The sequence below is a fragment of the Lissotriton helveticus genome, chromosome 3_1, assembly GCF_964261635.1.
Source record: "Lissotriton helveticus chromosome 3_1, aLisHel1.1, whole genome shotgun sequence".
Taxonomy (NCBI): Eukaryota; Metazoa; Chordata; class Amphibia; order Caudata; family Salamandridae; genus Lissotriton; species Lissotriton helveticus.
Genome location: NC_136061.1, coordinates 1,138,120,978 through 1,138,145,599, shown reverse-complemented (window position 1 = coordinate 1,138,145,599; position 24,622 = coordinate 1,138,120,978). Strand labels below are relative to the sequence as shown.

General features: G+C 42.5%; 1 protein-coding gene across 1 annotated transcript in view; it reads right to left on the bottom strand.

The window, feature by feature from the left end:
• The window catches only part of CACNB4 (calcium voltage-gated channel auxiliary subunit beta 4), a 769,275-nt gene that overhangs the window by 336,784 nt on the left and 407,869 nt on the right, over positions 1 to 24,622 (bottom strand). Inside the window, exon 5 of the mRNA XM_078681745.1 lies at positions 14,562 to 14,638. Coding sequence (XP_078537871.1) covers positions 14,562 to 14,638 — 77 coding nt within the window. The remainder of the gene's footprint in view (positions 1 to 14,561; positions 14,639 to 24,622) is intronic.

Genomic DNA, 24,622 nt, shown 5'->3' with positions numbered 1-24,622 from the left:
ATTATCCATACATTACTAACCCCCACCCTGCCCCACCCCCTCCCCACTTCACCACCCTGGCAGGTACTCCCCTACCCACCGTGGCTGGAATTACTATCTGAAAGAACTTAAGGAATGGGAGGAACGTTTGGGATTTTGGAGGTGGAACAAGCAGAAATACTCAAATGAAGCAATTTCAAGTGTCAATGAACTCTTGAATTCAGGAAGTTTTTCACCGTAAGGAAATGGTTGGTGCAAGGTCTAAGACGTTGAGGTCCAGTGGAGGGACACTTTTCGTTAGGAGTGATATTTAGCAACTTGGTTATGTCTTGAGTTACCTTCAGCAAGTAGTGAAGCTCCCAGCGGTGATGCAGGGACAGCATGTACTAATGGAACAAGTCAGGGGTGAAACTGCAGTTTATGTTCTTCTTAAGCAGGATCCAGATTCAATTGTTGTGAGAAGGGAACATGAGGCTGAACAAGTTTAAATGGGATGCAAATTTGAGTTAAAATGAAATGAGGAAGAGGGAAAGTCAGACGCCTCTACAAACATGGCAGGGTTTAAGGCGTGAACTTACAATAGGGAAAGCAATGAGGTTAGTTAAAGAGGAAGGTTGGAGCAAAGTTCTAAATGACAGCAATTAGAAGGCAGGGAAAGAGGATGTAATAGATGACAGTATGAAATGCTTCTGTCAGTTGTAAGATAACTTAGGCATTGACTCCACAACCATCACTTAGCATTCATATATCAATTTGGACTCTTGGAGTGACGTGATCATTGATTCAGTATGATGGAGGGGAAGAAAGCACTTAGTTTTAACCAACCAGTTTCTTGTCTCACTAGACCATATCCTGCCCTTAAAAACATATCACTCCCCCAGATTACATCCAAAACCCTATGGTTTACTAGGGAAACACAGGTAGCAGAAATAGGCTGTAAGAGGTTGGAGAGGGCCTGGAGGATCAGCTATGATGACTAAATAGCTTTGAAACGGTGAACAGTCAAAATATCGAAAACAAAATATAGAATTGACAGAATATCAAGTTTTTTTTATATAGAATGGGCAGAATATCGAATTGCCAAAATATAGTGGTACAGAATATCGAAATTTAGGTAAGAAATATCGATTTCCATAATATCTAAAATAGTAATATCAACAGTCATAATATAGTTGTTAAAATATCGATTTTTTTATAGTGTTTTAAGTGTTAGTATATGTGTTAAAAGTATGTATTAGTTTTGTAATGTATGTTTGAACTTTAGTTTTAGTAATGAATTTTATGTTATTTAATTTTTGCGTAATTTAATTCCGAAGTGGGTTGTGGGTTTATAGGGAAATAGGGTGGGAAGTACTTACATTTTTATGAAGTAAATATTAATTTTTATTTATTGGTATTGATAGTTAATTTATTGTTAATTAATTATTAATTGGTAATTCATTTTTATTAATTGGTAATCATTTTGTATTAATTGGTCATTAATGTTTATTAATTGATTAATTGATAATTATATTAATTGTATTAATTTATTATTCGTAGCGGGTTGTGGGTTTAGGGAATAGGGTGGAAAGTAATTTAATTGTAATTAAGTAATTATTGAAATAATTTTTGTGTATTGGTAATTAATTTACTGTTAATTAATTATGTAATTTTTAATATTACGGATTGATTTTTGGTATTGAAAATTAATTGGTTGTTAAGGCAAGATGGCGTCCGTGCGGGCGTGCGAGTGAGGAGCTCCTCTGACCCTTGGCTTGGCTCACGGATTTATCGACTCACCTGATGCAGCTGCGGCTGTACTCTGCTCGGTGTCTTCAGGAAGGAGCTGGCGCTCGGAGAACGAAAAGATTGGCTGTCTGTTTCTTTTCCCCGCCGTGGAAAACAGTGAAGGCGTCTGTGATATCCGGATCGTTTGGGGGAATCCACGCTGCAATTGGTGGCGTGGGCTCCAGGGAAACCAGCTTACTACAGAGCAAACCGGAGGTACTGGGACTGGCAGCTAAGAGGATTTTGGGATCATTAACAGAGGATTTTGCCGGTTGCTGTGTGTTCCTCGGTTTGAGCTGGGAGTTGCACTGCAGAGGAGGCGTCTGCTGACCGCGAAGGGAAACTGTGGGGGCACTTAAAGGTTACTTGTACGGGGAGAGGCTAATTAATTACCAGCTGCATCCTTTCGTGATAAATGCTTGAGAGACTACTTTCAAAAAAGGAAAAATGAAAAGGGTAAAATACTCAACAGCATGCTATTTTTTCATGATGACTTCAAGTATATACGGAAGCCTGGAGCATAATACTATGAAGATAATTATCCAGGATGATACAGTGTAACTTTGAATACTGAGCTGTGGAATTGTTGCTAGTGACTGTTGGTGGCTACTGTTGCAACTGGTGGTTAAAGGGTGAAGAAAAAAAAAAAAGGATTCCACAGAAATGTAATTTCAGAACTTGGTGCTCTATTTAGCTTCTGGCACGATCGGCGCACTCTACTATGCCACCTAAATCTGCTAGCGGTGGTAAAACCAGACCTGTTGGTGAAGCAACAATTGGTACACGGGCTGCGCTTGCCGCTGCAAAATCAAAGGAAATGCAGGGAGCTCAGGGTGTACAGGATTTGGGACATGCTGCACCGTGCAAAGAGACTAATCCTAGGATACCTCAAATGTTTCAGTCTGTCATTGGGGGGAGGAAAGCCGGTGTGTCTGTCCATACATCTAATCTTGGCTCTAACCCTAATTCCACTACTAACCAAGAGGAAGCTTGTACCGGTAATGACCAGCATAATGAGCACCATCTTACACTACAGGCAATGTCTTCTCCTGGGATACCTGTGACCGCTTTAATCTCCGATGAGATTGATGAAGGCGCTGATAAATTGAGTGCTAAGGAGGACGGCGAAAGTGCTGCAAGTGAGGGAGAAGCACCGGAGCCACTAAGCAGTAAGGATGGGGAATTTTACTCACTGTCAGAGCAGTCGGAAGGGTCTGATATGTAAGATGACTCTCATTGCCGGTGGACGATGGTATTTTTAACTCTCCTAGCATAGATGGGCACCAGCATCAGAATATCTCTTCTGAGTCCATTTCTGTTCAAGCTTCTACGGTACAAAAGAAACAGGATAGAGGTGGTAGTGTAGGATCTGGCACTACTACTGAAGTCACTGAATCGGATTTATCCGTAGGTACACAGCGACTGGAGCGGCTAGATCTTTCCGATCATGCTGCGAGCGCGGCAGAAGCTGTGGGATCCAGCCAAACAACTGGTCCTGTATCATTGGAGGAGATATATAGGTCCATCAGCGACCATCAGCTGGAGGCTCGTGCTGAACATCTTAAGACCCATACAGCTTGCAAGAAGCTGCAAAATACTGTTCGGCGCCTCGCTAAGACGTGTAATGATTTCACTGATCGCATGGTAGAGGCGGAGGCCAGGATATCATCTCTGGAAGATCAGATGGTATCTCAAAAGGCGGATGTAGCAGATATCATGGCACATAGATCTGACGTCCAGGATAAGATTGACCGAGTTGGAAAATCGACTTTGTCGGAATAACTTACGAATACTAGGGGTCCCGGAAGGACTTGAGGGGCAGGATACCCGGAAATTTGTAACTGAACTGTTTGAGGAAGCTTTTCCCGAGGTGACAGAATGGAGTTGGGCACGAGAAATCCAACGGGCCCATAGATTTCCTTTCCGGGTGCGACCAGTAAGAAGTACACAAATAGGACCCCAGCAACCAAGGGCAATTATGATATCGTTGAATAATTTTTTGGAAAGACAGGTGCTCTATGATAAGGCCAGACCAGACCGGAAGAGAACTGGCAAGGGGGTACAGTTTTTTGCAAGGCCAGACTTTTGTCATTCCACCGTCGAGAAACGCTGGAAGCTTCGACAATTAATTAATCCATTTCAAGCAAAGGGGGCACAAGTATTTCTATTACAGTCAGCAACTCTAAAAATTGTTTATAAGGGCCAGACTCGCTTTTTTTTCACCAGAGGCTGAAGCAAAAGACTATCTACTTATACTGGCTTGATTGTTTTGCGTAATTCTTATTCCATTCTGTCTGGTCCCCCCTTTTTCTTCATTTTTCGTTTCTTTTTTTTTCCTCTTCTATGTTTGATGGTTACGGACTTGAGCCGAGTCCCAAGGGGAGCCACTCACCGAACATCACAAGGGTGCTACACCCTATTGCCTTAGTTATGGGTGGGGGGGGTCTCTCAGGGTGGGTGGGGGGGTTTGGTTTGTCGGGGTGAAGGGTGGGTAGGGGACACTAGTGGGCTGTGGGGAGCGGTGGGGGAATGGGGTTGGGGGGATAAATGTAAAATGTCAGTTCTTAACAATTTTTTTCAGAATCACAGACTTAATGTAGTTTCTTGGTTAATAGTAATTTACGATATGCAATTCTTAAGTTTTGATGGTGACTAGGTATTTACGAGTCTGCTCCTTTAATGTGTGCGGTCTTAATAATATTATGAAAAGAAAATGAGTGATTAATGAGTTGCGCCTTATCAATCCTGATGTTTTTTGTTTGCAGGAAACACATATTCCATGGTCTAATCACAAAATCCTAGCTTCAATGGGGTTTACGCTGCTAGCTGCTTCAAAACAAGCTACTATGAATAGAGGGGTTGCGATTTTGGGTGTCGGAGGTTGTAGGAACCGGCAGGACGCGGGTGGATAACTATCGGCGGTGGGCAATTACTGAATGTATAATTGGAATGAACAAGATTACACTATGCACAGTGTATGGCTCTAATCTTGACGAGGCTGAAATGTTTGAATTTTTAAATGTAGAATTGGCACAGGGGGCGACCCCTTTGATAATACTTGGGGATTTCAATATACATGGTGATAATAACACTTGGAATCTTTCTTCTCAGAACTATAAAGGTCGCAAACCAAAGGTATACAGGGCTCTACGGCAGCTGTTACTGCAACATGGGTTGGTTGACGGGTGGGCTATTTTACAACCAGGCAATCCAGGATATACTTTTTTTTCTTCTCCCCATGCTAAACTAGTAAGATTAGATTACATGTTTCTTCCCCGACTTCTCACCGTAGGTGCTAACATGCAAGTAATGCCGCGAATAACTTCTGATCACAGCCCAGTGGTATTAGACTTGACATGCTGTAATATGGTGCGGGAAGCCCGCGCATTTACTTTCAACAAAAAATGAATTTGTGATCAGCAGTTTATAGATCATATTAAGGCATGGGGTAAGCAGTTTTTAGAATTGAATCGCGGCTCCGCTTCTCAAATTATGGTTTGGGACTCGTTTAAGGCGGGACTTCGGGGGGAAATATGTAGTTATGGTTGGGCCAAACAAAGAAAACAAAAAGCCTTGATAAACGGCCTTATTGAGGAACTTAGAAAGGCAGAATGTGAGCTTACTGCTAGAATACGCTCTAACTCTGATTCCCGTGTAGCACAAACTAAGGTTGCTAGTTGTCAGGCTAGGATAAATGGGATATGGAGTCAGGATATTGCTGCTCAACATCAGGCGTATAAAAATGAAAGATATGAATATGGGGAGGCTACGGGCAGATGCTTAGCACAAAAGATGTGGGGTAGACAGGCAGCGCAGCGTATTGAGGCATTAGAAAATGCAAGCGGGGATATGGTGGAAACTATGGAGGAAATTTTGGAGGTTTTCCGCAGTTATTATCAAGAACTTTATACTGAAGATGTGGTCTCGGAGGAATCAATTGTGGCTTACCTCCAGGATTTCGATTTTCGTAAACTAGGGTCTCTTGAGAGGGAGAAATTGGAAGCTTCAATCTCTATGTTGGAATTACAGTCAGCAATGGATGAGTTGGCACTTGGGAAAGAAGCCGGTCAGGATAAACTCCCTCTGGAGGTATATCGGGTACTATTTGAAATTATTAAAGAGGATATGCTTAGTACTTTTATAACCGCTCAAGGTGGAAACCCCCCGGTTTCATGGGATGATGCTAACATAGTAATTTTTAAAAAGAAGGATAAGCCCCCTAGTTCTCCCAGGTCATATAGGCCTATATCTTTAATTAATGTTGATGCAAAAATCTATTCTAAAATATTGGCAACCTGACTTTTACTAGTTGTCCCTTTACATGTATCTCGGCAGCAACATGGGTTTCTCCCAGGCAGAAGCACGATCAACCATCTTCACAGGGTTATATCTGCTATAGATTTTGCAACTATGTTACAAAAGGATATTGGAATTATTTTTCTTGATGCTGAAAAAGCATTTGACCGTGTTACTTGGGCTTTTTTATGGGGTATAATGCACAGGATGGGGTTTGGACCTGAGTTTATGGAGGCAATACGCACTACGTATAAGAGCCCTTGTGCTAAAATATGTACTATGGGACTTGAATCTTTGTCTGTACATATAACTTGGGGAACACGACAGGGATGTCCGTGCTCCCCTTTGCTCTTTGCTATTTATATAGAACCATTATTACAGGTATTGGAGTCTACCATTTTTATTCAATCATTTACATTTAGTTGGCGAGCACAATATACGTGTTTTAGCCTATGCTGACGACATCGCAGTTGTGACATCTGATCCCGCGTCGGCGTTAAGAGAAGTAGAAAATTTAACGCAAAGATTTGGACAGGTTGCCGGATACAAGTTAAATACTTCTAAAACGCAAGTCGTGTGTACGACTGGATTGTGTCCTGGCGAACCCCGTGTAACACCGGAGGCTAAGTATCTGGGGATTAAAATAAGAATGTCAGTTCAGGAAATAGTAGAAGTGAACTGGTCGGATATTGTAGGATCGGTTAAAAAACAATTAGAAAAAGTAGAATGTCTTCATTTGTCAATGGTAGGGCGTTGGAATGTAGTGAAAATGTGCATTCTTCCTAAGGTACTTTACTATTTCCGGACAGTCCCTTTAGAGCTTACACGGCCTCAACTATCGCAACTTCAGTCTGTTACTGATAGGTTTATCTGGGGCTGGAAAAAAGCACGCCGGGCATCAAAATATATGGTGCTTCCATTATCCCGGGGAGGGTGGGGCGTTCCTAATTTCCTGTTTTATTATTTAGCTTGTCTTATTCAAAATTATATGCTAATAGGGGGGGGCGTTCGATTGTTTGAAGTTCCTGATATTTACCAGATGCTTGTAGGAGATTCAGCCCGCTTAGCTTTGCTGACATTTTTTGAGCCAAGTTATTACAAAGGGACTAGATTTAAAATTATGATTACAGCATATAAGGGGTGGAAAATGCTATGTAAAATCCTGGCCATAAAACGGAGAAATTTTCATACACCACTGGATTCTACGGAATTATTCCCGGGGATTTTTTGGGATTCAAAGATGAAAGATTGGCGAAATAATGGGATTTGCTGCTTGGGCGATATATATAAGGATGGTGTATTGATGGCTTTTTCGGATCTAATGGCAACATATACAATAACCAAGAACGATTTTTTCAAATATTTACACCTACGTGATTTTTTACATAAACATGCTAGGTTACAGGTTATCTTGTGTAATGAGTTTATTGTAGCTATATATAAAAAGGCAAAGATAGGGACGTTATATGAAATATTACTTTCTAAGCAACAAGACGATCTAGATATCCAAGATTCCAAATGGCAGGGGTGGTTAGATAACTCTGGATTTACAGTACAAACTTCGATTGATTTAGCTAATGAAGTAATTTTGTCTGAAAACCTGCGTACACAACACTACAAAATGCTTTTTAATCTATATCATACACCAGTTAAAATGATGAAGTGGGGCAATAAATATGACGGCAAATCTTTTAGATGTCAAATGGAAGAAGCGGATATTGGTCATATCTTTTTTGATTGTAATGTATTAAATCCGCTTTTTCTAAGTATTGAACGATTTTTGCTAGAAACAACGAAGGTGCCCTGTGTAATAGGTCGGCAAATGTTGCTCTTTGGGGTTTGTGGTGAGTTAGAATCTACGCAGAACAATCACGCTATCGTTACTTTATTTTCATGGCTATGGCGGTGGCTAGACTGTGTATAGCCACAATGTGGTTGAAGCCAGAGGCACCAGCATATGAAATGTGGAGAGCTAAATTCTATAATGTATTTTATTTTGAATATAATTTGTATCGTTTAAGGTCAGTGAAAAAGAAAAAATTAGGACTGAAAATTTGGCATCCTATGCTTCAACATCTAGACGTCTCGTTGCAATGATATTATTATCATGCCGTAATGACCTATCTAGTTATAATTTCAAGTGTATGTTATGAATCAATCCCTATGTCTGCCTATTTTGTTGTTTTGCCTATTTTTCATGTTATGAACTGATCAATAAAAATAAAAAAATAAAAAGAAAAAGAAAATTAATTGGTTGTTAATTAATCATTAATAGGTGATTAATTTTTAATAAAAATATTTCTTGGTATTTATAATTAATTATTTATTAAATATGTTGTAATTGGTGATTAATTTTAATACATTTTTTATTGGTATTGATAATTCATTTTTTTCTAAATGTAAATATTAAATCATTACTTTCCCTTCTGTTGCACTCACTGGAGTGGGAATAGTCATTTTCCCCTACGCTATTCAACACTTGCCCTACTGTTGCACTCACTGGAGTGGGAATAGTAATTTTTACCCCTACGCTATCCAACGCTTTCCCTACTGTTGCACTCTCTGGAGTGGGAATAGCAATTTTTACCCTCCCACTATCCAACGCTTTCCCTACTGTTGCACTCTCTGGATTGGGAATAGTAATTTTTACCCTCCCTCTATCCAACGCTTTCCCTACTGTTGCACTCACTGGAGTGGGAATAGTAATTTTTACCCTTCTGCTATCCAACGCTTTCCCTACTGTTGCACTCACTGGAGTGGGAATAGTAATTTTGACCCTCTGGCTATCCAACACTTTCTCTACTGTTGCACTCACTGGAGTGGGAATAGTAAATGTTACCCTCTCGCTAGCCTACGCCTAAAATATTGAATATTTTTTATTGATATTACGTTAATATATATATATGTATTAAAAAAGAAAAAAGCATGTTTATGTTTTTTTAACTTACATTAATTGTTTATTAATATTAAGGTTATTTAAATATTTTTAAGTATGTTTTAGTTAAGTATATTTATTTCATTAATTTTACATTACTTTTAAAACATTTAAAAAATTCAATATTTTGACTAACTATATTTTTAACAATGATATTTAGGATTCAATATTTTTGTACTTACCTGTTTGTAGATAGCAATTCGATATTCTGGCATTCTATATTTTTTCCTCAATATTTTGGCAAGTCGATATTTTGCTCCTCGATATTCTGTCAGTGATCCCATTGAAACAGTAGCATAGCCTCTGCAAGACAGGCCACGCAACCTTCTACTCAGATCAGATCACCTCAGCCCAACATATCCCTGAGAGGCTCTCTAGAACAGTAAATGAGCTGTGTGACCCCAGTAGGACTGGCCATGTGTCAACTTTATCCCAAAGTCAATGTGAGGAATTAGTGTTGTTCTTTTTGAGCAGAGTACAGAATATTTAGTATTTCTCGAGGGAGACAGGTGAGAAACCTTCTAAGCTCTCCAATTATTTGTCGCATTCAGCCTCCATGGACTGTACCATTAACACCAGGCGTTAGACACTTGCGAGGCTCTGGATCTGTCTTTATTTGTAACCCTGGTTCTTCATTCCTCAGTCTTTGAATCATGCTATGGATCTCCCTTCTATGACGAAACCTAACTTGGATCCTTCAATCTGGTCGAATTATCAACCTATTTTGTTGCTTCCTGTTCTATCAAAAGTCATAGATAAGCATGTTTGTAAACAAATTACAGCTTTTATGTGGAGGAACAACCTTTTCTTCATGACCCTCAGTCAGTTTTCTGAATTGGGCACAGTACCAAGTCTGCCTTCTTTGGGGGTCACTGATTATCTCAGGTGGCTCCTAGACAAGGGCATGATGGCAACGCTGATCTTACTTGATCTCATCGCTGCCTTTGATACTGTGTCCCATGATATGCTCATTCTAAGGCTGGCATAATTGGGGCTCTAGGGAACAGGGCTTCCCAGGCTATCCTATTTTCTAAAGGGCAGAACCTTTCAGGTTTTCTCAGGTAATGATTCTTCCAAATGTCATGAATTGACTTCTGGGATCCAGCAGGATTCAGCCTTAAGCCTGGCACTATTCAACATTTATGTTCGTCCTCTGGTGGACCTGGAAAGTTGCAATATGGCACTATTCTCTTATGTAGATGACCCTCAAATCATATTTTCTTCATCAGGACCACAACTCTGTGTCTCTGAACTCCGGTCTGACATCCTGGATGAATATCAACTCGCTGAAATTGAACGGATAAAAAAAAGGGGTGCTTGTGCTTAGTAAGAATCCGTCATTCTGGGGACCTCAGCATTGGCCAGATATTTTGGATGATATTCTGATCCCTGCCACTAAAGTTAAGAATCATGGCTTTTTTGTGGACTCCAAGCTCTCCATGAAGCGTCAGGAGGAGAAGGTGTCAGGGACTTGGTTCGCCACCTTGAAATGGCTTCTGAAATTCATCTGGATTCTTTCTTTATCTGCTCAATGGAAGGTCCTCCAGGCACTTATTCTGTCTTGCTTGATTATGGTAACATTCTGTATTTGTGGGTTGATAAAGCATTCAGGTGGTGCAGAATGTGGCTGCCAGTATGATCTATAGACTCCTAAAACATGCTTCGGCCACTCCTCTTCTACATGAGCTTCACTAGCTAAGGGTGGAGAAACATTTCCAGTTCAAGGCTCATTGTTATGTCTTCAAAGCTAGGGCTGAGTTTGGTCTTGCCACATCACTGGCTTGATAAAATCGTTTCTACCCGCATGTTGTCTGCGTTCTAGCAACCTCTCTCTGGGCACAGTTCCCAGGATTAAATAAATCTGTATGAGAGGTCACTCCTTTGCGTACCTCGGCCCAAACCCCTGGAATGCCTTACCGGAACATCTGAGATTCTGCCCTTCGCTGACCATCTTTTGCAGACAATTAAATATGTGGCTGTTGTGAGCTAGCTGAGTCAGGATCACTCTTTCCTGTTGTTAAAGCGCCGGGAAACCCCGAGTGGATAGCTGTCACCCTTTATAAACTTCTTAATCTAATCACATCTAATCTTGTCTTCGAAGTAGGAGTAAAGGTACAGGGGCACAAAAGTGTTTGTGAGTACAGGAATTGGACTGAGGAGTCAAACTACATATTCTTACATGAGTTTGTGAATCAACCCTGAAATGAATGGCTAACTTGCTATTAGTAACAGTGCACATTGTACTAAATATATATGAATATTCTCTAAATATTCCTATTTATATATTTTGGGGCAAATTCACCAAAGCATCAGGGGTATGTAAAAGACTACTACAGGAGCACTACTTTATATATTCCAAAATGCCTGTTTGAATAGACCCCACAGTCTCAATATTTTCACAAGCCTGGCAGGAAAAGGGAGGTTAGAGATTGGGTGGTAATTCTTTAGAACTGCAGGAAAGGGAGAATAATTTTAATGTGTTGTGAACACAGCCTGAAAGATGGCAGAGCCAAAGCTGAGCTGAGGTGAAGCTAAATGAGGTGCCGTCGTTGGTAGAGGTACAAGTAGAGCAGGAGTTCCTGGTCATGGGTAAAAGATAGGGGTAACATAGTGAAGCTGGGGGAATGTGTCTGGGGTGGTCACACTGGAAGGGTTGGGCAAGGATACAAGAGGTACCAGAGTGTTACTGGATATGTCATGACACATTGTGCTACCTTACCTAAAAAGAAGGTGGACATCACAAAGGGTGACAGAGGCTGGGATTAGTTATGCTCATGGTGCTTATGAGATGAGTTCCAAAAGTAAGTAATTACACAATACTTTTATTCTGAAGAACATGAAATATTTTTTACACGAATCCAAGCACACTCCAGACTTGGTGGCATATATCTATTTACAGCGTATTCTGCTTAATCCACGGATGCAGGAGAAAAGGTTGCAGGGATACAGGATTCCACTACCCCAAAACTCCTACTGAACCGTTTATGGACCCCATCAGTCCTCAATTTCACAATCTTCATTAAGTCATAAGCATTTTTGCAAGGACCAGTCACCAACGGTTGGGGCGTTTTAGCATCCCCCTTGGCAGCAGTAGCTGACATGCAGTAATTGCCCCAAACATGCAGCAACTACATCAAGATAAGCAATCTGATTGGATTGATTCCATCTTAATCTAAGTTTAAGACTTGGGGACTCCCTCATTGTTGCTAGGCGAGACACATTTGCCCCTAATTTAACTTGCAAACACAATTATGACAATCCTTCAGACATATTTCAGTGCATTAAAGCTGTACATCAAAAGTCCCCAGTTAGTTCTTACATCATTGACAATTTTCCTTAAGTTCTGGGACCATCGCCACAGCTTGGGTGGTGTATAATCCCGCCAAACCACTATTCATACAATGTTCAGCAGCCATTTGCCCCTCTCAAAACACAATGCTTACCTGGCTTCTGTCGGCCTCACTTATTGGTATTTCCTTTCGGTGCCTTTTTCTCACCAGATTTTAGAACTATCTTTCGAATGATGGGGCATATTCACTAAGGAGTGACGAAGCACAGCGTTAGCCTTCTTGGCTACCCCACTTTGGAAATGCAGGGCTGCACCATATTTACAACAATACGGTGCGGCCCTGCATTTCCCCTTGCATTGACGCTAATTACAGCTGCCTAGTGCCAATGCAGGCACCCTTGCAGAATAGTGCAAGGGCGCCCGCATTGTATTGTGGGAATGATTGTTTATTGCTCCTTGGATATGAAAGCTGCAATATTATCTTCAGTCTCAGCTTCGCTCTCACTTTGGTAGCATCTCAATGTCATTTCATATCCCATCTCATTGGCTAACTTTGACCCATGCACTATAACCTTGTGACAAGGGTCTGTGAGTTCTTTAACCTTAGGGAAGCTTTGAGAGGTTGCGGCGTAAACACAATGCTACCATCCTGTAAATGATCATCTAATTCATGAGGCCATTCGTTCTGATGAATGATGGTATAACAGAGCCAACAAAAAAAGAAATATAAGACTTTAACAGCTATAAAAATTACATTTATTCTGAATCAACCATCCCTGTAGCTTCTAAAACAGCGCACAACAAATTGAAGGGAGGATCTTAGCTGGAAAAAGGGTGGATGCGCATATAATTTTCAAGAGAGCTACCTTTTACAGTATAGGACAGAACTGTCAACACAGGACATTTAAGTCTACCAAATTATATGAATATTATTACTGTGCTTTGCTCTTTCACAAATCTGGGTTCGAGGTTTCAATGGATACTATTTTATTTGTATTATTATTTTTTTTTTAGTACTTAACGGTAACAGAAGCAGGAAGGGAAAAAAGGACATTTCCTTATGCTGTTGCTGTCCCACTTTTATTATCAATGGATTCTGCCTCCTTTTCTGTAGGTTGCTAGAACAATATAGCACAGGCACTCGTAGATAGTCCTTTTGGTTTGCAGCGTCCAGCTGATTTAAATAACATGAATGTAGCAAGTTTCGTGTGAATGGTAAAGCAGGTATGTTTTCAAAATTGACTGTATCATATTCGTCAATTTCATTTTTTAAACCTCCATTTCACGATTTTTGTAAAGTAAGAAAAACGCAGTGGCTGAAAAAGCCCACGAAAAGTGGGCTTTGAGAGAGAGAAAAAACAATACAACTTTTGTGGGCAAGATCTCTGGAAAAGAAAAGGATTTTTTGCTCGAAACCTTCTCCTATATTTGAAGTTTTATGGTTTTGTGCAGCTATAAATAAAGGGGCAGATTTACAATAAGTGGCGGATCCCTGCATATCAGCAGGGATGCGCCACTTATTGTGCGCCATGCCTCAGCCACCATTGATGCGCCACATTTACAATGCGGTGCACCATGGGGCAAAAACGGCACAGACGGCGCATTGCTGGAGTTGCGTCGCAAGCGCGACGCAGCTTCAGCAATGCTCGGGGTTGCCCTATCTTGTTAATGTTGCGTCAATTCTTACGCCTGCTTCGAGCAGGCGCAGGGTTTTGACGCAGCATGGGCCCCAAAGTGACTGAATGAAATCTTGTAGATTTCACTCAGCCACTTTTAGGAGGCGTTCCTGCGACGGAACACCCCCCCTCTGCGCAGGAATCCCTCCTTCTGGCGCAGGGCTTTACAACATGACGCATTTCCCAGATGCGTCACGTTGTAAATACCCCGCACCATGGCGCATCTTTTGCGCCGCCGCTGCGTCACAAAAGTGACACAACAACGGCGTAAAAGAGGCGCAAGGGGCTTGTAAATCTGCCCCCCAGTTTGTAATCATCGCAAAACTACCAGCAAAACTACCTGATCACAGCGTCACAACAAAATTTAGACTATCAGTAATTAGGTCATCATCAAAAGCCTAGAGCTAGCATGAATGCTAGAACTACAACAAAACTATGGTAGATAAATATTGACAAACATGGCTCGAAGTTCCCCATCAATCTGGCTCAATATAGTGCACTTAAAGTTTTGCTGTCCTTGGTCTATGATATTAATGGGAACTGGCATCCTCCTGAAGGACCTAATTATAGTTTTCCAAGTTCTCATAAGACAACAATAAAAAATAAGAACAGGACTCACCAGCAGATGGGGGCGTTGCTCGGAACGTACCATGTACCATTTCTCCTAAACTCGAAGAGGAATTTCCACTTGGTTTCCTATATTTCAAGCAAAGGACAATAAAACAGATTCATATTAGCATAGCTGAGCAAAATGGGCAATATATAATCCAAAACATGTGCTAATAGGCTGAGGAGCAATTCACAACTGTGCAAGATAAGAATGTACAGCAGTAAGTGAATTCTATTATTGTATTGAAATTATTTTCTTTCGCTTTCACAAAAGCAGGCAGATCAGTGGTTTTTAACCTGTGGTCTGGTGACCCCTAGGGGTCTGCGAAGCCTACTCAGGGGCACGCAATTGCTTAGAAAATGAAATAGTATCATACTAATATAGGTTATATAACTAAAGAAGCAAAATGTAAAGCTGCCATTTTGAAAACATTATGTAAATGTCAAGGAATTTGAAATTGAAGGCTACAAATTAAGTTAGCGTCCTTCAGATTGATGTGGGAGCAGTGAAATTACACCAAACAGGATGTAGTATGGACAATGAGTGGCCTCATTTAAATTTATAAAGGCTCCAACCTCCTCTTTAAAATTCAAATTTAATTTTTTGCCTTTGTTTGGGAATTCAATAAAATATTTAATCATTTGTGCATTTGTTTGATGAATGCTTGTTTATGTATTTCTCGTGTATTGTTTTGCAGTTCAAATCATCGCTAATGCTTTTGCCGGGATCTCCTGTCAGTAATGAGTCAGTGGGGATTCTCTGATTCCAAAAATGATTCCAATAATGATTCCGTCTGTCTCCTTGGATTCCATTACTGCTTAAGTGGGGGTCCATAGCAGTCAAAAGTTTAACCCCTTGCACGCTGATGACGGAACCGCTCCGTCATCAGCTGCGGGTGCGCTGTGCTGATGACGGAGCGGTTCCGTTATGGCCCGCCCCGCTGAATAGAACGCTCATGCGCGGCGCGAATTCCGCGCCTGCGCTGAGGGTTCTATTGAGCGGGGCGGGCCATGACGGAACCGCTCCGTCACCAGCATAGCTCAACCGACGCTGGTGACGGAGCGGTTCCGTCACCAGCATGCAGCCGCCGCGCGGCCGCCCCGCCCCCTTAGCACTGCGGCGGAATAGCCGCCGCAGTGAAGGGGTTAAAAAGCACTGATGTAGATGATTTTTTGTAAGATAACTTTTCCTTCACCTAACTGTACTCTCTGTTGTAATACTTTATGTATTGCATGTCAGAGAGGTGAGGATGCACCATAGTAGGCAATCAGAGCCTAGGATGCGGCTGGCAGGTCATCTGGAATCTTTAATGCCAGGTTGAGGGCAGGGCTGCCCTTTCCCCTCCTCCTCTGGTATGTGTTGCCATGGCCATTATAGAGTAGAGTATTGTTAACATTGCATATAGTAACAACTTTAAAGTGCATCTCTATAGACTACATACTAAAAGGACAGATATAGTATGGTAAGTGACAATCAGGCACTACGCATTCTTTGAAACCATTCTGGCATGGGCATCAATTAGTGGTGCCAGAGGCAGCAACTGCCCATCTTGAAGTGCCCTTTGGTATGGCATGATTCTGTCTTTGCAATGTCTGGTGTCAGAGGTCACGAAGGCAGCACAAAAGCCGAAAGGACACAGAGTTGTGTAAGTTCTGTTAAGTTCTGTAGTTTCCATACCTTGCTCTTCCTCTGGAGTTTCTGTATAAAGTGAGAGGCTAATCAGTCAAATGAGGGGTAAGTATAGGTGAAGCGATCAACCCTGTGACATCAAAATGGTTCAAAGGTTGCCGAGCACTCTCTTGAAATGCTGCCTATGAATACTACACTTATAAAGTCACTGCTGGGCAAGCTATAACATATGCCCCTGCAATGCATTGCTTATGACCTCACATATTACATCATTCATGACATGGTCAGTGACATCACTGATGACATCACTGATGATATCTCAAATTACATCTCTGATGACATCATCCAGTAAGTGTAAGCCTGATAGTATTTCTAATATTTATGTCATCTGAGTGGATGTGAAACTGTGTGAATCTGTTTCTAAATGGCTCTGTGAGTGGCTGTATAGGTGTGTGAGTGGATGCCTTAGTGGCTGTATGGGTGTGTGAATGGGTGTGTTAGTGGCTGTATTGGAGAGTGAGTGGTTATGTGAGTGGCTGTATTCAAGTGTGTGCAGGTGTGGGAGTAGCTGTTTGGGTAAGTAAGTGGTGTTTGAGTGGCTCTATAGGTGAGTCAGTGGCTGTGAGAGTGCCTGCATAGATAAATGAGTGGGTGTGTGAGTAACTGTATGGGTGAATTTGTGGCTGTGTGAGTGGATGTATGGGTAAGGAAGTGGGTCTCTTAGTGGCTGTATAGGTTACTGAGTAGTTGGTTGAGTGTGTATATAGGTAAGTGAGTGGGTGTCCGTGGCTGTATTAGAGAGTGAATGCCTATGTGAGTGGGTATATGAGTGAGTGTGTGGATATGTGAGTGGTTGTATGGATGTGTGAATGGGTATGTAAGTGGTTGTGTGAGTGAGTGCACAACTGCATGAGTATCTGTATAGATGAGTGTGAGAGTACATGAAGAGCTGTATGGGTGTGTGAGGCTGTATGATTGAGTGACTGGGTGTGTGAGTGGCTCTATGGATGAGTAATGGGGTGAGTGACTGGCTGTATGGGGGACTAAGTAAGTATGAAAGAGGGTCTATGTGAGAGTATGTGGTTGTCTCAGTCACTGTTTAGGTGACCGAGGACATGTGTTAGTATCTGTATGGGTGAGAGACTGTTTTGTGTGAGTGCCTGTATGAGTGAGTAGGTGTCTCTATAGATGAGTGGGTGGCTGAGAATACTGGTATGGGTCTGTGCATGTAAGTGGTTGTTTAGGTGTTTGAATGGGTGTATCAGACGTTCTATAGTGGTGTGAATGGGTGTGTGAGTGGTTCTGTGGATTATGTCATCAGTGATGTCATTTGAGATGTCATCAGTGATGTCACTGACCATGTCAAGAGTGATGTAATATATGAGGTTATAACAAATGCATTTCTGGGGCATACGTTATAGTTAGCTCAGGTAACTATAACTGCTGAATTTCTATGGTTTTGTACGAGTAAAATATGAGCCTAACTATAATGTCCCAGTAACCCGCAGGTTTTTCAATTAATTTCGAAGTTGTTTTTAAATCTTTTACCTAACTGTAACATTCTTGTAACCTTTGTTTTTTTCAGTGAATTTCTAAGGTTTACTAAATCCTATTTCCTAACGATGATGTCCCTATAACCTTTGGTTTTTTCAGTGACTTTCTATGGTTTTATAATGTTATTTCCAAACTGAAACCTGCAACCTTTGAGAGTGAGTGTGTGAGTAAGCGCATGAGTGACTCACTGGGTGTGTGAGTGAGTGCATGAGAGTCTCACTGAGTGTGTGAGTAAATGTTTGAATGTTTGTAAATGTTTGTATTTTATATAGCGCACTTCTACCCGGAGGCCTCGTAGCGCTGTATTCATACCGCTGCGGAACCCATCCTGGCTTTCCTGTGAAATGTCCACTCCTGGGCACCCCCAAGGTGAAGCCAGGCATCCACAGCGCTGCTGGGGCCGTTGTGGAGATTAAGCAAGCTATTGCCCAGAGTCACAGAGTGGGACCCATGATTAGACTAGGCACCGAGGCGAGAATTATCAGGTCCGGGGAAATTGAGCCCAAGACCCGCCGAGGCGGGAATCGAACCCTGGTCCCGGGCCAGACCTCTGCATCAGAGTCTGCCGCTCTAACCATTGAGCCACACTTCTCCACAATCAGAGAGTGGGTGCATGACTCTCTGATTGTGCCTGTGAGTGGGTGCATGAGTGTCTGAGTTGGTGTGTGAGTGGGTGTGCGACAGAGTGAGTCTGTGAGTGGATGCATGAATCTCTGTGTGGGTGACTGAGTGGGGGCTTGAGTGTCAGAGGAGGTCTGTCAGTCAGGGCACAAGTCTCTTAGAGGCTCTCTCACTGGTTGTGTGACTCTGTGTGAGTCTGTTAGTCCATACATTACTCTGTGACTGTGTGTGTGTGTGTGTGTGTGTGTGTGTGTGTGTGTGTGTATATATATATATATATATATTTTTTTTTGTTTCAGCAAGATTTGCAACTCCACCACAACCTTACACGGGGGGTCTAACTGAGCGTGGTGATGGGTCTGCAACTCAAACCACATGGAAAGGAAATATGGTTTGTGGCATTTTAAACTCATAAGGTGTCCCTCAGACACCCCTCCAATACACCCAGGGGATCAGGGGATCCCTACCCTGATCCCTTATATTCTATTCTTATATTCTATTTAATCTTTTTTTCTTCCCTCTTTATAAAATGGCAGCCACAACTTTTTACATAGGTTGTGGTCAGCCAATGACAGCACTGCTCTTGGATCGCGCACCTCTGCGTGCACATTGTGAAGGATCTGCATCCCTGTATATACAAATTTGTTTTTCTCTTAATATCTCAAAAACTACTGAAAGCTTTCACACCAATACAAAAAAGGTCGCTTTCTGGACCAACACCTACATTTATGCCAAATTTGGTGTAATTCCATTCAATTGCATTTTGGGACTCCCTTTTTCTTGGCCCCCCCCTTGACGAATCACCCCAAAACTTTCGAAACATAGGCTGAACCGACTGTCATAATAGTTTTGAAAATTTTGTGAAGATTCATCAAACGGCGCCAGAGTTTTTTGCAAAACAGAAAATGCTTTTCAATAGAAACTAGGTCCTAACAATACAGCAAAATGTAGGATTTGGAACAGTGAGAAATGAGAAATGAAAAGGCACGCAAATCTGAAGGAAGTCGTGTTTCCAATATACCCGACTAGTTAAGAAGGCTATTATATGAACTTTGAAATTTGCCCGTGGAGATTTGCTAATGTGCCGATGCTAATCGAGGCTATGATAGGCCCCTCTCTTAGAAACAAACCATCCGTAGTCTCAAGACGGGCCAATAAGAGTCCATCAGGAGCTGCCCATGAATTTGCATCTTGGTTATTTTCTGCTAACTAGTGAATCATCATGGGCAAATCCTACATTTTCAGAGCACACTTGGATTCTAAAGCGATATATACTTCACTCATATTCAATGGCGAACTATGTTCTGCTAACGACGCAACTATAGAAAAACTTTCTTTCAGAGCCTTGAGGAAGTCACTGGATGTGACGAAACATGTGTCGCTGTTTTCGTGTTTGCTGACAAGGACTGATTCATGTCACTGTTTTTCAAGGATTGTTTTTCCATCTGTACTTGTTCCAAAATTGGGGTGCATACAGTCCTGTCAAAAGTTTGTAATAGAGATGCTTTTCAAAATCATTGCATGGAATAAATTGAAGAATTTTTGTTTGAATACATCTCTGGTGTTTTCCTGTGACAGATTGGACCTTTGTCCTTTTGTAACTAACTTATCAATGTCAAACACTTATACCTTAAATTTCAGGAGTGCCAGGGTATATTTTGCTGTATACTATTTCACAGGTACTTTTGCAGGTCCCTGTGTGTTCCTGCACCCATGGTAGAGGGGTGCTTGTTACCCTGCGTGGCACAGCCAGGTATTTTCTTGTTGCTTGACACATTTGGATTGAATGTGTAGCCCATTTTACATGTACAATTATTGATGTGCGACCCCTGTATACACCAATACCGCTCTCAGTTTTGTAGGTCCTAACTATATCTACATACTGGCAACCGCCAGTAGGTGTGCTAGATATATAGAGCAATATATAGCTATATATATATATATATGCACATCAGATATGTAAATATCAGAAAGGACAGATTATATTTGGATTCATGGATTTTACAGCTTTGTGTGTAGTACACCATCTACATCCTTCTGCTTACAGTCTTGTCCTATCCTTGACTAGACAAGCGCATACTTACTTGCAAATCACTCTCTCTTTGTCTTTCCATATTTCTCTTTGCCCTAATTGCCTTTCTCTAATCTTTCTTTTAAAGTGAAACATCAAGCTCCTTTTCTCAAGAAAGCATCCCTCTAAAACTGTAGTCGTTTTTTCTGGCCATGGCAAGAGCTAGTCCATTCCAATACATTAGGAAATATTATCTGACTTTGAAGCTGTTTCAGGCTATAAAAACTATTTGGTTGAATCAGAGTTAATGCTGCTCAATTATTCTAAAGATGTTTTCCCAGATGACTTCACTTGAAATGGTGCCTGACCTTGACTGAGCATGTAAGCATGCCAATTCCACAGCCATGTTTTATGATCTGAATTATGCTCGCCGGTGTTGTCAGCTGCTATATTTAGATGCATCATTATCTCTCTCGTTCTTTATTTCCCTCTCTTTCTCTCTCTCGCCATCTATCTTTTGTTCTCTCTTTCTCCTTGGCCTTACGGAGTTCAATTTAAAATTATGAAGAGGCTTTTTATGGACCTTTGCCTGGTACACTCAGTCCTCCTGAATACTATGGGTCTGAATCCTTGCACCTGTCCCCTCTTTACATTCAGCTTTTTGCTTTGATGCCAGAACCCTTAATCGTAGTCCTAGGAAGCATTTCAAATATGTGATAATGACATTACTACTAGCTATTACTAATTTCCGTCTGATAAGTCTAAAGGCCTGATTACAAGTTTAGATGCTATTTAATGCACCTGACAAATAATAATACCATGTGGTACAATATTTATCGGGTGCAATAAATAACACCTATCACAAGTTTGTGGGAAATAATATGTGCATTTTGGTGTTTAACACACCAAAATCTGCATGGTACGGTAAATACCGTATGCTTTCCCTTTGCTAAATTCTGGCAGTTTTGACTAATTAAACTAGGCCCCTCATTAACAAGAGGCCTGCACTGCCGGAGTATCACTTTTTATGACGATTCAGTGGTGTAGGCCTCTGAATCATATTCATGAGGCCACCCTACATGTCTTTGCATGGCGTCATAGATATGGAGTAAGGCAAGACACCGCACAGCGCTGCCTTGCCTTACTCTGCCTCAAGGAGGCATTCCATGGGAGTTGCTGTGGGTGTTACCAGTACCACTCGACACCTAAGGAATTTGACACTGCCCCAGATTTGCAACATCACATAAACCTGTGGCAGAGCCATACATTTATGCAGCCCCAGATCAGGCATAACGAGGAAAATGTTTTACATGTCTCCCTGTTTTTTTTCTCTTTACATGTGTGCTGATTTCTGCAGCACACATAGAATGAGGAAAGAGCCTCTCATGAAGGTTTTTGTGCAGGACGGTACCCCTTCCTGCATAAAAACAATCATGCCAACAACACAGACACCCTTGCACTATGGTGCAAGGCTGCCTGCGTTGGCTCTCAGCTGCAAATTGTGCGCTGGTGCTGACCGAAAGGACTGGAATGCACCACATCTTTTAAATGCGGGGCATTCCTGCCCTTTCGAATTAGTGTAGGGCAGCACAGCTAAATTACTTGTGGCACTGTCCTACCCCAATTCTTTGTAAATGAGGCCCTATGTCTAATTATCAGATGTTTTAAATACCTTCAAACTCATAATTCTGACCCATGCATAATGAGGGGGTGGCGAAGTGTACTAAAGAACGATGATGGTTTCAACCCAGATCTGTGACTGGGGGTGAGTGTCTGAAAAGTTTCAGCGTTCTGTCCATCATCTCCTTGTGTTTGCTTTGTTCGCCCTAAAGTGACAGGATATGCCCAGACGTGGGCCCCTTGCTCACTTTGCCAATGTATTCAAGCTAGCCTGGCTGATAAGTGCTGCTAGCCCGAAACCGGTCCTAGGATGCTAGTTTCCAGACCAGGGAAGACATGGCTTGGCAGTTCGGGCTGGACTGTTCCCATGAGGCGCAGAATCAAGACTGATTTGCATATAGCTGTGTCTGAACTGGGGAGGCGAAGTGAGCTAAAGAACGATGATGGATTCAACCCAAATCTGTGACTGGGGATGAGTGTCTGAAAAGTTTCAGCGCTCCATCCATCATCTCCTTGTGATGAAATAGGATGAGGAAAAAGCCTCTTGTGAAGGGTTTTGTGCAGGAAAGTGCCCCTAAAAACAATCATGCCCACAACATAGACATCCTTGCACTGTGGTGCAAGGCTGCCTGCGTTGGCGCTCAGCTGCAAATTGTGCGCTGGTGCTGACCAAAAGGACTGGAATGCACCACATCTTTTAAATGCGGGGCATTCCTGCCCTTTCGAATTAGTGTAGGGCAGCACAGCTAAATTACTTGTGGCACTGTCCTACCCCAATTCTTTGTAAATGAGGCCCTATGTCTAATCATCAGATGTTTTAAATACCTTCAAACTCATAATTCTGACCCATGCATAATGAGGGGGTGGCGAAGTGTACTAAAGAACGATGATGGTTTCAACCCAGATCTGTGACTGGGGGTGAGTGTCTGAAAAGTTTCAGCGTTCTGTCCATCATCTCCTTGTGTTTGCTTTGTTCGCCCTAAAGTGACAGGATATGCCCAGACGTGGGCCCCTTACTCACTTTGCCACTGTAAATGTAAATGTAAATGTGCATGTATTTATATAGCGCAAATCACTGATTTCACACAGTATCTAAGCGCTTGCTTAGGGAACCCGTCCTGGTATTCCCCTGTGAGATACCCCGGCAGGGTATCCACAAGGTGAAAGCCAGGCATCCCGCCGCGAGGGGCCGTAGTGGAGATTAAGCAAGCTATTGCCCAGAGTCGCAGAGTGTGACCCCGTGAGTCGAGTAGGCACCGGAGCGAGAATTGTCGAGTCCATGGACATTTTAGGACTCAAGACCCCGCCGAGCCGGGAATTGAACCCTGGTCCCGGGCTGACCTCTGCTTCCAGGTCTGCCTCCTCTAACCAGTGAGCCACACTTCTCCATAGGGGTGACTGATAGGTTTATATGTGTATTGATTTAAGGTAGATATAGGTAGCCTGTATCTAAGTAAGGGGTGCATGCACCACCTTACCCAGGCTGTAGTAGCAGTCCTGTGGTGTCATTTTGGAAGGCTTCCCAGGGGTGGCATAATACGTGCTGCAGCCCCTGGTAGGTCGCTGGGGTACTTATGCCCTAGGTACCTAAGGTACCATATACTAGGGACTCATAAGGGTACCCCAGTAACCAAACTGGAGTGTACCCAAAGTACTTGGAATCTTTTTAGAAGATAAAGCAGATAGGCTGGGGCCCTGAATAGCAGGATCTCAGCCGAACTAAGTAAAAAAAAACAGCAAAACACCAAGAACTAAGTGGGGGCAACCGTGTAGTCAGATTCCAGCTTCCTACATACCTCCACCAAATGAGAGGCGATGAGGCTACTCTTGTCCAGGTGAGCCTTTATTGACTAAGTGGCCATATAAGGAAGTCCCTGCACTAGCATGGTTACCCCTGTCTTATGGTCCACTAAGCAATCCCTCACCATAAGGGTATGAGAGGGTCTACACCATGGGAAATTACTACCTGTGGTGTACTTTGATAAAGTACAAGGCTGGTGAGGTGTCTGAGTAGGTAAGTGGGGCCCTAACAAAGTTGGTCTCAACTTCCTGAGATCACTGGTCACCATGGAGGCCTTACTTTCCATGACTGAGTTGCATCTTGCTCTGAGGGTCAACCTTTGGCTGCCCACAGCTTGGGTTTGGGTCCCTTTGGTTGGAACACTGGAGTGACATGGTAGGTTTGGGCCCTTTTGATCCCAGGTTTGCCTTTGCCCACCAGAGTCCATCTGGGGAGGTCCCTACACAAGGGTAAGGGGATCCCTCAGTGTGCCGAGGAATTCTCACCTGGCTGGGACTACCAGCCTGGGTGGCCCTAATCTGCTGATGGGGGGGTTCCTCTGGACAGGGAACCCTGTATGGTTCACTGACCTCCCTGACCTCTTCAGCCCTGGACTGACTGAGGCAGGGTAGAGAGGGGCAGGTTACCTGCTCCAGACTGGGTACCACATTGGAAGGGTCCCTTGCCCTCAGAGGTGTTGCCAGGACAGGCCTGACTACCTCTGGGGCAGTTCCTTCACTAGGGGTAGGATCAGTTCCCTGAGGAGGGTGTCCTTTACGTATGGTCTGGGGGGAAGAAGACTGTTCCTCATCCCTTTTGCTCTCTTGGGGAGGAGAGTGGGCCACTCTTTCAGGC